The sequence below is a fragment of the Anopheles merus genome, chromosome 3L (genome assembly GCF_017562075.2).
Source record: "Anopheles merus strain MAF chromosome 3L, AmerM5.1, whole genome shotgun sequence".
Taxonomy (NCBI): domain Eukaryota; kingdom Metazoa; phylum Arthropoda; class Insecta; order Diptera; family Culicidae; genus Anopheles; species Anopheles merus.
Window position 1 is genome coordinate 36,455,545 of NC_054085.1, and position 14,037 is coordinate 36,469,581.

General features: G+C 45.4%; 1 protein-coding gene across 2 annotated transcripts; it reads left to right on the forward strand.

The window, feature by feature from the left end:
* Positions 1-8,359: 8,359 nt before the first annotated feature.
* Positions 8,360-13,819, forward strand: LOC121599007 (protein EFR3 homolog cmp44E). 2 transcript variants are annotated; one of them, XM_041926452.1, is made up of 4 exons: positions 8,360-9,069; positions 10,520-12,128; positions 12,705-13,078; positions 13,146-13,819. In XM_041926452.1, exons 1-4 carry the CDS (start codon positions 8,988-8,990, stop codon positions 13,598-13,600), a joined length of 2,520 nt encoding a protein of 839 aa, XP_041782386.1. In that variant the 5' UTR covers positions 8,360-8,987; the 3' UTR covers positions 13,601-13,819. The 2 variants fall into 2 exon arrangements, with proteins under 2 accessions (XP_041782386.1, XP_041782387.1); XM_041926453.1 differs by lacking the exon at positions 8,360-9,069 and adding an exon at positions 9,954-10,391.
* The last annotated feature ends 218 nt before the right edge of the window (positions 13,820-14,037 follow it).

Here is a 14,037-nt window from a genome sequence, read left to right on the forward strand (position 1 = left end):
ATCCTCACTACACCGTCACAAAACCGTGCACTCTCGTCGTGAAAACCCCCTCATTCGCGCACACGGACTGAACCGACGCTGACACTGAACCTTCCCTAAATGGCAGTCAACCCCGCGAGCCAGGAACACGGCTCCCCCCTTCGTGCGAGATCCGCTCCTCCCGCTCCGCCCTTCCCAAGCGCTGCACGGAAAGGTTTTAGCGCGCACACTCACCACCACCACTGGCACGTAACAAGGTGACAAGGTGGCTGCACAACGCACCGGTTGCCCAGTGCGCACACAGATGGTTGCAATTTTCACCATTCGGCTGCAATTGCGCCGTCCCAGCAGTGCCAAAATCTGTCCCCGGCTAGGGCATGGGTGAAACATTGCCTTGGCGTGCGAAAAAAGCACCCCAAAGCGTGTGATTGAAAGTGAAATTTTGACGCAACCTTCGCGCCGCGCGGCTGGTGATCTCGCGCAAAGGCACAAAGCATAGCCGCACTTGTGTGTGTGTGAGTGTGTGGGCACAAAGCATCAACATGATATGCTGGCTACTTCAACATCAATCGACTGCGTCCGCCTCGTACCATCATCGGTAGGTCGTATCGCACCAGGAGACCCGAAGGCTGCGCAATTAAAGATTATTGATTCCACGCGATCCTTCATGCATGCACACTGCGGGGCTTTAAGGTGCTCGCTCCGCATCCAATCGAAAATGTGACCCCAAAAAGCACTGCACGAACCACCGCACTCGTCGCTTATGATTCGCGCATAATTGCTGTTTTATGAGAATGGCCCAAACGGATGCTAACCGTGTTTGGATAAAACAGCCAGCCAGCTGCCGCCAGTTCGGTTAATGATGGTGTTGCGGTCCTACTGACACACACACAGACTGAGACGACTGTGTGGCTTAGTGGCCTGATAAGGAATGTTTTCGTATGAGTGATTAATTATTTGCTTGCAAAAGGGTTCGTTAGTCGCCGTGGGGGATAGAATTGGGAGCAATGTTGCATTTGTAAGCCGTGTGGCGCCACTCACTGTAAACACTCGCGGTTTAATAAGGAAAAGAGGAGATATCGAGATCAACATTGACGGTTGCATGAGTTATGATGAGAATTTCATGTTGAAATTGCTCTTTGAATATGTGTTTTGTATGGTTTTTATATGAAAAGAAGGAATTTTGCACAAATTTGTGAATGTAAAATTAATATATGTTTATTGGCTTGTCTATATTTTATCTACTTTTGTACCGTTTGACTGAGTTTAATAGCACATTACATGCCACATATTTATGAAGCCCTTTCCAATTATTCATTAATCAATTCTTGCTTCTTCTGCTGAGTATTCCAGTAGCCCTTCACAACTGAATCAACAAAACGTTCTAATATTTATGACTAAAAGGGCGTCACTTTGAGCTACAATCGATTCTATTGCCTTCAAATTAACATTTTTATAACATTATTTCACACTTCATAAGTTCAAGCTAATGAACAAACAGTTGCGCGGTACCAATTTAAAAACATTGTTTCGATCATTAACTATCAGCAAAACATCTCTAACCAAACACACACATACATTGACTGTGTCCAGTTCCAACCGTTAAATATATCCAATTCTTTCCCTCGTTGTCCTGATTGTTATTTCATTAAATGCACACTCAATTAAGGATGAGCTGAACCTTACTGTTATGATGCAAAAGCTTACGCACTTTTAAACAAAAATCATCCCCATCCCCATCATTGATGACGCAGTTCAGTGACCCCCAGGGCGACATAACGGCAATCCAGTGTCGCAATAATGCTCACAACCGGAGACAATCACGGAATGTGTCCTTCAAGGAGGGGATGAGGAAGATGGTCCCGGGGAAATATGCAATTCAACAGAATACCTCATTCAATACTCGTTAATGTTTTACGATTATGGGTTGGCTATAAATTTTAAACTCTTTACTTACCATAAACGTGAGGCGGTGGCGGCGGTGACCACGAAAAAAAAAACCGAATAAATGATCCCTTGCACGAGAGATGTACGTAGATGTTAAAACAAAACAGCGATGATCATTTTGATGAGGATTCCTATCTTCAGAGGCACGAAACCACACAAAAAACCCAACGACCAGTAATAATGATATCGACAAGTATTCGCCGAGTTTGCCAAAATCGCCACAGGGACCGTGTAGGAAAGTGTGAAATTATTAGCACAAGCTTGGAACAGACTCCTTTTCATCCCTGTGGCGTGCCGATGGGTTTTAATTAACAAAACACCAAAACGCCAAAACGCCGATCTCGCCGACTTCTTCTCTTCTTGCGCTTCTCCCGTAATGGGTTGCCATTAATCAGTGCACCAATTGCGCCACATGCGCCGCGATCGCAGCGAAACACGTGTACGTTGGTGGTGTGCCGACACGGTCCGGGCTCGCCTGCATTAATGATGCACATTGCAGGCAGCTCAATTTATCAGCCTACGCACTGCGAGCTTGTGCGGAAGGGTCAAGCTGTTTGGCGGTCTCACTTTAAAGAAAGCCCTCAAGGGACCAGCTTACACACCAGCAAGCGCATAGCTCCGGGCACGGTAGAACCGATGCGAATGATCGACGATCGATGCGTTCGGGAGTGTTGCGACTAACGAAATTCCGGTACCGTGGATTCGGTTCCTCTGCGCGTAGAATTAAAATATGCTCCAACACGAATCATAATAACATTTTTCTTCAAATCTTGTGCTTTTCTCACGAGCAAACGCGTTGCGCGACGTAGCCCGGCGAGACGAAAATATGCAAACATGCTTTTTTCATGGCACATAACGAGGCAGTTGCAGACGAGTAGATGGTGGCATGAGTGTCAAACATTTCGTTTTGCAAGGTTTTCATAAATATTGCTTAAATTATATTTCTTAGAAATTAGAAACATAAAATTATCAAGCAAAAGTAAAGAGTTAGTCACCACCTGATCCACTAATTTCTTGTCTCTCGGCGGACTCACTCATGGTGTAGTGTTATATTCACGGCTTTGTATACGGCAGATCAATAGTTCGAATCTAATCTAGACCAAACGAATACAGAGTAGGAAATCTTTTTCTCAGGTTCTTTGATAGAATTATGATTCTCTAACCTTCTTAAGACAATTCTTGAACATTTTATGTTAATAAACTTCTCGCCACTTCAACACAAAACACCGAAAACAAAGAACAAGGAATTCTCAGTGGTAGCAAAAAGGTGTGTGTAACCTTCAAATTCCAAACTTCACAGCCAAATTCCACCAAAGCGCTTGCGCGCGCAAGGTTTGACGCATCTGAGAAGACACGCAAGAATATTTTATAAAACAATAAAAAAGAGAGAAGCACATTGATAAAACGAACAGTTCGACAGCAGACACCCAACAGCAGCAGCCGCCGCCGCCGCCTGGTGCCGAAATCAGAAGGAAATAAAAATGTGTGCAAAAAATATGAATTAAAGCCCCCATTGAAAGCAGCGAAAATTGAATCGCGCATCGCCAAACGACGATGAGCCAAAGTGTCGCCCCAAGGGATATGACGGCAAACGGCGGCGGTGATTCCTTACGTTCCTTCTTAGCTTTTGAGCGTAACATCTCTATAAATTTCGATGCCTCGGGAAGGAAACGTGGCGCAAAAACCACAACCACGAAAAAAAGCGCGCACACCACAGCAACACGCCTTTGCGTCCGAGGTGCGCATTGCGTTGCCATCGCAATCGCTCGTTAGGTTATGAATTTCTGCTTCTCTGCGTTTCGTTAGTTATCCTTTAAGTCGCAGCCCAAGTGACCGACGCTGGCTGGAAGGCAGGCAGGCAGGCAGACAAACGCGCATGGAAAGCATGTTTGGTGCAAAAATTTAATTAGGATTAAGCGAAGTCCGCGCTCCGGAAGAATTATCGCTTGACATAATTTAGACGACGGCCCCGGCTTCGTGGGACCTGTGCCAGTGGGACCCGGTCGGGCATTGCACTGGTTATTGTTCGGGATTTATTGTGATTATGTTGCCGCACCACACACAAGAAAGGGCCTGCAAGACACCTGATGCCTTGTGCCCTTTATGTGGCTGTGTGGTTGGCCTCGCGTGCGTTAATGATATTTTCACTTATTTGGGGGTGCGTGACGCAGCGGGATGCTTTTTTCTGGAGAGTGGTTTTGGTGTTGTGTTGTTATTGTATGCTTTTGTATCGTGTTGGAGAGTAAAAGATACATTTCAAACAAACGGTGCCTTTGCTTTGGTGAGTTCGTGTTTGTGCTGAGTTTACCTTAGGGTTTTGTGTGGTAAGACCTTTAAGAAATTACTCTCTTTCGTTTTGTAATGGATTGATCGCTTCTCTTTTATTGTTGGGAGTAATGTCTTATTAAGTTTCCGCCTTTTAATTCCTTCTTATTGGATTTTGATATCTCTTTCTTTTCAATTTAATATGCTTGGTTTTGATTGCATCATATTGTCTTTGCAATGTTCTGTTTATTTAAATAGTTCCTCTTTTAAGGTTTACTTATATTCATTTACACTTAAAATGTCAATAATTACCATGTTTTTTTGAAACAATTAATAATATTTTCCAATCTCTTCTCAATAGTCTCCTGTCGAAATCCGATCACTATCAAAGTTCAATTACAAACATTAATCCCACCACGCGTCCCTGCTAACCTACATCCATATACCAATGCACTTTGCGGTTGCCCACGAATGCCCACGAAAACAACAGGCCCTTGCCCTTGGCACGATCAAACGAAGCAAAGTGCGATAGAAAGGAACACCCATTTGGTACAAGATGAAGTGGCGATAAACATCTTCTTCATCGGGTTTTTGGTTTGCGGGCAACAGGCGATAAAAGGCGCACACGATCGGTGCTTCAGGTGCCCGCGGCGTACGCATGCACATTAGAAATGATGGTCCTCTACCCCCACTCGCTCCCCTTTGCTCCCCATTTGCTCCCATCATGATCATCCATAAAGCAACCGGCTAACCAACCGGAACCAAAGCAGTGTTGTGGTTTACCTTGCGCCCTCTGCGGTGCTGGTGCCTTTTGCGGGCCCCATTTCAAGTGACTTCTTCTTGACCACTCTCGGCCGAAAACAAGCACACGAAATATGGAATTGCTTGGAGGAAGAGCAGAAGCAGGAGAAGGTGAAGCGGGCAGTCCACTTGACGCTTGTGAGCGTCGCGCAGGTTCGTCCCAATGGGTGCATTCGCATAATTTACCCCCACGGCTATCTTATCCACTTTACGCTAAGGATGACGAAATTATGTTCTACAACTCTGTTCTTCTTGGCCGGGGGAGGGGGGAGGGGGTGGCGGTGCTGTTCCAAACTTTTCGGAAGGCACATTGACGATGAGCACCTTCAGAACGGTGTACCGTGTGGTGGGTAACAATAAATAAACGCATATGGTAATGATAACTACCTGGGGAAGTAATTCCCATAAATTGTGGGGAAAGGTTTACTTCTTTTTTTAGCTTTGTGTCGCTTTTTGCTTTCCTTGTAAAGTGTTGAATTTTTATAAGTTTATTTATTGTTTATTTATGTTAAGCTGTGTTTGAGCAGGACAAATAATGCTACTACTTCAATTTTGTTGTGTTCTTTTTTATCTTTACTAAAATGTCAAATTAAGTCAAAATAACACAAATATAATATTGAATATTGGAAAGCGAAGTAAGTACACAAGCAAGTGAATCATAAAAATGAAAAATAAATTATAAAACAAACTAGTAAAAGATCAACCAAATACGCAAATTTGAGAATACAAGCTTTAAAAAGGAAAAACATAGGAAAAAGCACCAAAACACAACAAAACTCTAGCAAATGTCCATTCATGCTTTCTTCTATTATTATCAGCTCTTTGTTTTAATATTTATTCCTGTTTCTTTTTTATATTCTTCCTTAGTTTTCAAATCACTTTTACTACTTATACTTTTATTCCCTTTTTTCTCTTGCTTCATCTCTTCCCATCCAGTTATTAGCTACATTTAAATTAAGTAAATATCGTTCCACAGAAATCTTAATTCCCTTACCCTGGCCGACCTTAGCAAACGTACGCTCGTTCTTCTCCGCCAGCACACCCAGAAAGCTGAAAGGTGAAGTACCGGACCGGTAGATGCGCACGCCAAGACTCCGCCACTTTAATCGCCACGATCTTGACGATGATGAAGTACCACCGAAATTCCTCTTGACAGTTCGCCAAGTACACCACACGCACACACATACCGCCCACTTAAGCAGGAAGGGAACTCTCCCTTAACCATCACGGCGTATTCCCATGTCCTTTGCTCAGATTCTATTCTACCCGCGAACGTGCTAAACGTACGTAATGACCGCCCGCAACAGGAATAGTGAAGAGTGTGTGTGTGTTTGCTCGTGTGACAAAGTGTTTAAATCAAGCTCAGAATTGCAACGCAATGAGGGGTGAAAAAACTCTCTCTCTCTCCTTCCAAGTGATTGACACCGCAAAAAGCGGAGGAAAAGGTTCTTCCAGGGAAAGGAAGAATAATGAGTACTGAAAACAAGAAAAAAGAAATTGGGAAATTTATTGGTGGCAAGTGATTTTTTTTTAATTTAAGAAAAGATTGCAGTTTGTCGTGCAAGAATTAAGCTTCCTATCAATCAAACTGTCAGTCACCTTTCGCGCGAAGAGGTTAGTCGTTTCGTGCATTGCTGTCTTTTTTGAAAGATTATTCAAAGCCCTCAATGGTGGTATGAGTATGCACAAAAAAGTGCATTGTTCAGGTGCTGCTGCACACGAATTTCAGTACATGGTCAATGAATTTTTTGCGCACAATATTATTATGAGCTTTAAGCACGCACATGCACCCAAACACACACAGGCGCTTTTCTTTTCACTTGTCTTGCAAGGGATGCGCCGCTTGCTGCTGTAATGGACAAACAAGTGAAATTGATCGCCTACTTCGACCAGCCGTTACCGATGTAAGCGCGTTTTGTTTTGGATGTTTCCCATTTTTTGCTGCTGCTGCCCGTGCTGCTGCTGTTGGCGTACGCAAGCTTATGCGCATTTCCAACGAAACCATCCGGTCGATTATGTGGCGCGCACGATGGTCGATTTATTGTGCAATGATCGCGCGAAGCATTACCACCACCGCCGCCGACGCCGCTAATGTGTGGACCAGACCACATTATGAAAGTGCAGCCGGGAAGGGCGTCTCGGCCGGTGCAAATTGCATTGCTAAAAACAGTAATCATTCATATAAATATGCGCTTCACGTTGCTAATCGTTCTGAAAAGAGATGAGCCCCCCCCCCCCCGCACTCGAGCTGTCCGGAAGCGGTGAAAGCGAATGCTCTCCGCAGCACCCCCTTTGCGCAAGCCTGCGTAATAGCGCCAAAGCCAAATGAAAATACTTTACCGGAATAGCTCGCGCAGCCGCCTTAGTAGTAATGAAACACTTACACTGCCGCCCATTCGCGTTTTCCGCTTTTACTTTTTGCTCTGTTTTTTTTTTATTTTTTCTTCTTTTGCTCTTCTTCTTTTACACAACACCACACACGCTTGGTTAGAGAAAATGGTTCCAGCTCAGAACTTTACCACTTTGCGGCTTCAACAAGCGGCGTTTATGAGTGTGTGTGTGTGTGTATGGTAATTAGAATACAGTAAACGGTTCAGCTTCTTTTTTTTTTGTTTTTAGAGCTGCTTATTATGGGGCGATCGAAAGTGAACTTGAAGGCATAGTAAGTGGGCGTTTTTCTCGTATGACGTCAGTGCAATTAGAATCATGTTCTTCTGAGTTTTTTTTTCTAATTTAAATTGGGGTTATTTTGGAAGTAAAGGGTTCGTTGGATACGGTTGAATTCTTTTTATAAAAGTAAAAAAATCTACTCAAAAAGTTATTTAAGATATTATCTCACAATATTGTCCCGTCTAACTGCCTTCTCGATTACATCAACACTTATTTGTTCACTCAATCACATCACACTGACCTTGAGCCAGTTGATGATCGCAGACGCAATTGATAGCTAACGACCTCCGTTTCGGATCGCTGCAGTCAGTCAATCCACAGAAGAGAGGATGTTGCCATTTTCCATCCCCAGCCGCAGTTTTGCGCTACAGTCCGCGTGCGACATGGTTTATTGCACCGCGCTCAGCTGTACGCGATTAAAGTTACACCTTTCTCAAACACTCTCCAAAACAAGAAGCGAACCCAAGCGATTTCGGTACAGTGATGCAAAGAGCAGCAGCTCTCGGTGAGCTTTTTCCTCAATGGCTTTAAATTCCATTCATAAACAACCTGTAACTTCAACCCGAACGATAAGTGATACATAGAGAGATTGTGCGACCGTGTTTGTCAACTGTTATCGATAAAAACAGAGAGTGATAGCTAGTGCGCATGTCGGGAAGGTCGGAAAAGCAACGCCGTTTTCCGCACGGTCGACACTTTTCCAGTCGAAGATGGACTAGCGTGAGGGAAGCTTCGTTTTTTAGAGCGAAGGATGGTTTGCGTGAGAGAGATAGAGAGTGAAGTGAGTGAAGGAAAAGTGTGTCCTGTGGGAAATTTTCCTTTCCCTTCGCCGTGGATGGGGTGTTCGTGGATGGGAAAGAAAAGTTCAAAGTTTGACCTTGTTTGATTGCTAGCCCTACGCGGTGACAAGAAGGGCTAATTGTCTGCCTGTTTTCGTGGTTCAAAGCACAGCACAGGGCAGCTTGTGGTTTTTCCCCACCCACTCAAGTAGTGAATCATTGTTTTATTGGTGTCACATGAACAAAAATACTGCATCAAACGGAACCGTCAAGGCGGGTATGTGTGAAGTGTTCTAAATGAATCAGTAATATCGGCTAGCAAGTTAATACAAGCTAATTAAATTAGCGCTTCCTTTGTGATACAGTGTGTGTGTTTTGTGTTCAGTTTTAAAGGCAAGCGTGTAAATTGATATAAAAGTCCCCTCCCAAGCGATGACTATCACGCGAACTCAGCTCAGCTTTAATTAACTTTGCTAAAAAAAATCAGAATTTTAATCGTTGTCTACGCAAGTGAAACGTGAAGTTCGAACCAAACCAAATCACACAATGTCGATGATCAAATGCTGCTTCGAGCCGCTGGAGATGCCCGAGTTCCTGGACTCGTTCGTGAAAAAGTGCACCGAAGGATGTAAGTTGTGTCGCAGGGCCTATTACATAACGGTACATAACGGTTGATGTGAGGGTAATGGTAAGAGCGAGTGCCATCGCGTGACTGCACGGGAACACGGTTGACTACTTCCGGACTACACGGAAAAGGTCCTCGGCAGGATAATAACTATTCGCTGTGGATGGTGAAATATCGATTTAGGGGCAATTAAATAATGCCGTTTTGGGGGATTAAAATTGATGCATTTACTTACAGATGTATTGAAAAAAAAATATCAAAAATATCAAAAACGTGGTATAACGAATGGTGTTTAATGCTTATAAAGCCAACAGAAGAGTCAATTTTTTTTTATTTATGTTGTGTCTCTATACTTCTAAACGAATCCATACATGAAGACTCCAGATCCTACAAGACCGGATGTGGTTCAACTCCCATTCTGAGCTTGCCCTGGTCTACCCTTGGCCTTTTTATAGAAGTAAAATGAGATTTATTGATTGAAAAGAAATTAAAGAGACGTTGCGAACAATGGATCAATTATGATTAGAATTGCTTTGTCACGTCCAATGCAACATTTATTCCTTTTCACTAGCTAATATCCTTGAGAGGAGTAAATCTCTTAATCTTGCCTTTTTACATACTTACAGCAACAATTCATTCAAACCAATATGTAAACCAAATACTTCTTGCATCTTTTTTCGCTTTTAAAACGCGTCGAATCGTAATTTGATTTGTAAAAATCAATTTTTAAAACCTTTCCCTCGCGAAGTTGCAACGGTTTCGGAATGCACAATTTAAATCCGCTCGAAATCATGCAGCACTGCTCGACCTCCACCGGACACGGACGTTTGACAGTTTGAGCTTGTTTATTTACCTTTTAATTGCGAACGCGTTGAATATTCAATTAAAAATTGTACTTTCCTTTTAAAATGTAATTTTTGTACAAGCTAGAAGATTAAATAACTCCCAAAATACGAAAAACCCCCTTTCAAAAACAGCTGATACGGAAACCGAACCAGTATGACGTCATGCGTCAATCGCGGCTGAAACAAAAATCAGTTCTGCCTCTTCCTTCGCCCTGTTCGTATCACCCACCTTTCCGTTCACTGGACACTGCCTTTTGCGAAAGCGTCCCTGGTGTTTTGTGTTTCCGATAAAAATGCGCCCCAATTAGTCCCCCTCCCACTCACCCAGGCGTGTGCGATTGTGATGTGTAATCACCAGCAAGGCAGGGAAAGAAGCCTCTAGCAAAGTAGTTTTGTTCCACTGCCATCACCGAGTGCGTGTGTGCGTTCTTTTCGCTTCATCCAAGTGCTCCAGCAACTCACTCCTATCGAAAATGCTAGGTAAACAGTCCGTGTCCCAGGCAAGAAATGGAAGACACTGCTTGAGGACCGACATTTCTACCCCAAACATCATCGGCCCCGGTGTTGCTGTTGGATGAGAAAATTAATCGTGAATCTACTGATTGCAGGTTGCTGCGGTTGCTGTTCGGCGTTGCGGCCCCGCTACAAGCGGCTGGTGGATAACATCTTTCCGGCCAATCCGGAGGATGGATTGGTGAAATCGAACATGGAAAAGCTCACCTTCTACTCGCTGCGCTCGCCGGAGAAGCTGGACCGGATCGGGGAGTATCTGTACCAGCGCGCCTCGAAGGACATCTACCGCAAGCGGTACAAGTTCGTCGAGATCGCGATGGAAGCGATGGATCTGCTGCTGATGGCCTGTCACGCGCAGATACTGAACCTGTTCGTCGAGTCGTTCCTGCGCATGGTGCAGAAGCTGCTGGAGGACACGAATCCGACGCTCCAGATCATGGCCACCAATTCGTTCGTGCGGTTCGCGAACATCGAGGAGGACACACCGTCCTACCATCGGCGGTATGACTTTTTCATCTCCAAGTTTTCCTCCATGTGCTACGGCAACAACGACGACATGGAGCTGCGCGACAGCATCCGGATGGCCGGCATCAAGGGGCTGCAGGGCGTCATCCGCAAGACGGTGTCGGACGATTTGGTGGCCAACATTTGGGAGAAGCAGCACATGGAAAAGATTGTTCCCTCGCTGCTGTTTAACATGCAATCGGGACCGTCGAAATCGACCGACACGGAAGCGACCCCGTCGACGCCACCGTTGCTGGCGGAAGCGGTACTGCGGGAGCTGGTCAGCAGGGCATCGTTTGGGCATATCAAATCGGTGCTGAAGCCGCTGCTCACGCATCTGGACCATCATAAGCTGTGGGTGCCGAACAAGTTCGCGATCGATACGTTCCGCATTGTGATGATCTCGATTCAACCGCAGTACTCGTACACGGTGGTGGAAACGCTCATGTCGCATCTGGACCAAAATCTAACTTCCTCGCCCAAAACGCGAACCTCGCTTGCGGTCGTGCTTTCCAAGATTATTGCCATCGCTGCGGGTGAAAGTGTCGGTCCATCGGCACTGGATATTATTAACAATCTGCTGATGCACCTGAAGACCAGCGTTAGCACGCAGCACGACGAATCAACGCCGGAAGAGACTCAGTACCAGGAGGCACTGATCAACGCACTGGGCGAGTTCGCCAACCATCATCCCGACTATCAGAAGATTGAAATAATGCTCTTCATCATGAACACGGTGCCGGATCCGTCGCACAAGAGCAAGGGTGACCATCTGCTGCAGAACATTCTGCTGAAGAGTTTGCTGAAGGTGGGCACCCAATACCGAACCGTTTCGTTCGAGAAAGCATTCCCCGTGTCGTTCCTGCAGCCGCTGCTCAAGATGGCTCGGGCCGCCTCCATCCCGATCCGCATCATCGTGATGCAGATCTTCCAGCAGCTGCTCGACCGGCACCAGAACCAGCATCTGCTGAACGTGATCAACGTAAGCCACTATCCGACGCTGACGATCGAAACGCCGTCCCGGTCGGACATACTGTTCACGCACAAGTACGGCTCGAACATACTGCAGGCCATCATCGAGAGCATGTCGCAGGAGAACCATCTGGAGGTGCTGAAATCGTCCTACAACACGATCGCACTGGTGATCGTCGAGATGGCGTGCGGTGAAACGATGCAAGAGTTTCTGCTGTTCATATTGGGGTGAGTTTCCTTATCGGGGTGTGGATGTTGTCTTTGTGTGGAAAAGAAGCTTCAACATGATCTCCATGGTGATGTAAACGTGTATGGGGCTTGCTTCGTATTTGGGCAGAACAACAATCGTAGTAGCCCCTTATGTCTGTGTCTTTGATGAGGCTTGAACTCGCCTCCATTCGATGTATGGCTGTAACGGCCAAGTTAAATATTATGCCACTAAGTTATTAATCAATTTATATTGAAAAAGGTTTTTCAAAAAATGCTCTCCTACCTTATAATTGATAATTATTTCTAAGTATCAATTTTGCACTTAAAAGTAGAAAATAGCGGTCATTGCATGCAATCAACTCAAAAGTCATAGGTCAAACGAAGTGTGCTTCTCGTGCTTGAATTCTCCCTCCCCAAATTCAATTGATTTCTCTTAAAATATCCACGCAAAAAATCAATATCCGCCCTTCTCTTTTCCGAGGACACTTGCGCCTCATTCTCTAAATTGAACGAATTCAATTAGCTCTTCACTACCACCCCCCGTAATGACCTTTTTCCCATCTTATTCACACCAACACACACACATACACACAGCGTACAGCAAGTGGCCGTAACCGAGGTGGAACTATCGCCAAAGCATCGCTGCAATCTGCACAGCATTGCCATTTCGCTGCTGATCCTGCTCGGACGCTGTACCGGTGTCGGGCCGCTGGTCGAGTACGTCGAGAAGCTGATACAGGCACGCAAGGAGGAGGCTTCCTATCTGCTGCCCCCGCTAATGGACAACGACAAGAGTGCACCGAGCACGCTGAACACCAACCTGCCCCATCTGCTCGTGGACAAGCTGGCGGTGGCGGAATGTTTGCAGCAGGCCGGGCTGGAGTGCAATCGCGTCCAGACAGGGACACCGTACGCCCTCAACCAGACGGACATATCGGCCCACCGTCACTCGTGGGTTGACACGCACAGTAAGTCCTTGATTTGAGAGGATTGTTTGTGTGTCCCTTTTTGCTAAAAAAAAGAATTCCTTCACAGGTGCCGTTCGAAACAGTGTGGTCGATGCGAGCTACAACGACATCGAAAGCGTCAGCAGCTCGCCGGGCGTCCAGAAGCGCTCGCTCGCCTCCGAGTACAACTTCGAGTCGATGAAGCGCGTGCTGGCCGAACCGACGGAAGCTTCGAAGCGTGAGGCGCGCGAAAAGCAGATGCAGATTGGGCGCACGTTCCGGGAGACGGCGTTCGAGGATTTGGTACGCCGGACCGAACCCAAGCACGACGTCATCCAGAACAAGCTGAACGAAATCTTTAACGCCCTGTCGGCGGAACGACAGATTTCGGCTTCCTGCGGTGTACATGCCGGTTCGCTGCTGCTTGCCGCCAACGGGGGACTCAACGGGCCGTCGATGATTGAGCCGGGCAAGCATCACCTGGCGGCCGGTGGTCAGCGGCCAATCTACGAGAATAACTTTCCGGAATTGTTCTTCTATTAGATGGTGGTAGTTTAATAGAGAGGCATTTGAATTGGTGAACTTGTTTCTTTTTGAAATTGTTGGATTTCATCACAAACGTCGTATGTTGTGGATGAATTTTGTTCCTATTTTCATTTATTTATTTGGACGTTGGCATTATTGCATACGTAGGTAATGGCTAAAGAATTATTATTATTATTTGAAATATATATCAATGGCTGTCTTCAATTCCAAAAATTACAAAAATGCGTGTTGTGTTTTACAGGGTTTTCCACGAGTTCTCATAGCTGTGAGACACTTTATTGACTCTTTCTTGCGTGAAATTAACTTAATGTAATGAGAGTTGGACTCTATAGCGCCCTTGCTGGACAAATCCAACAGGAATTTCCCAGGAGCCTGTCCAAAAACCGTGCCAAGAGTCCAATTACCATCATATAAAATTCATTTCCATTCAGAAA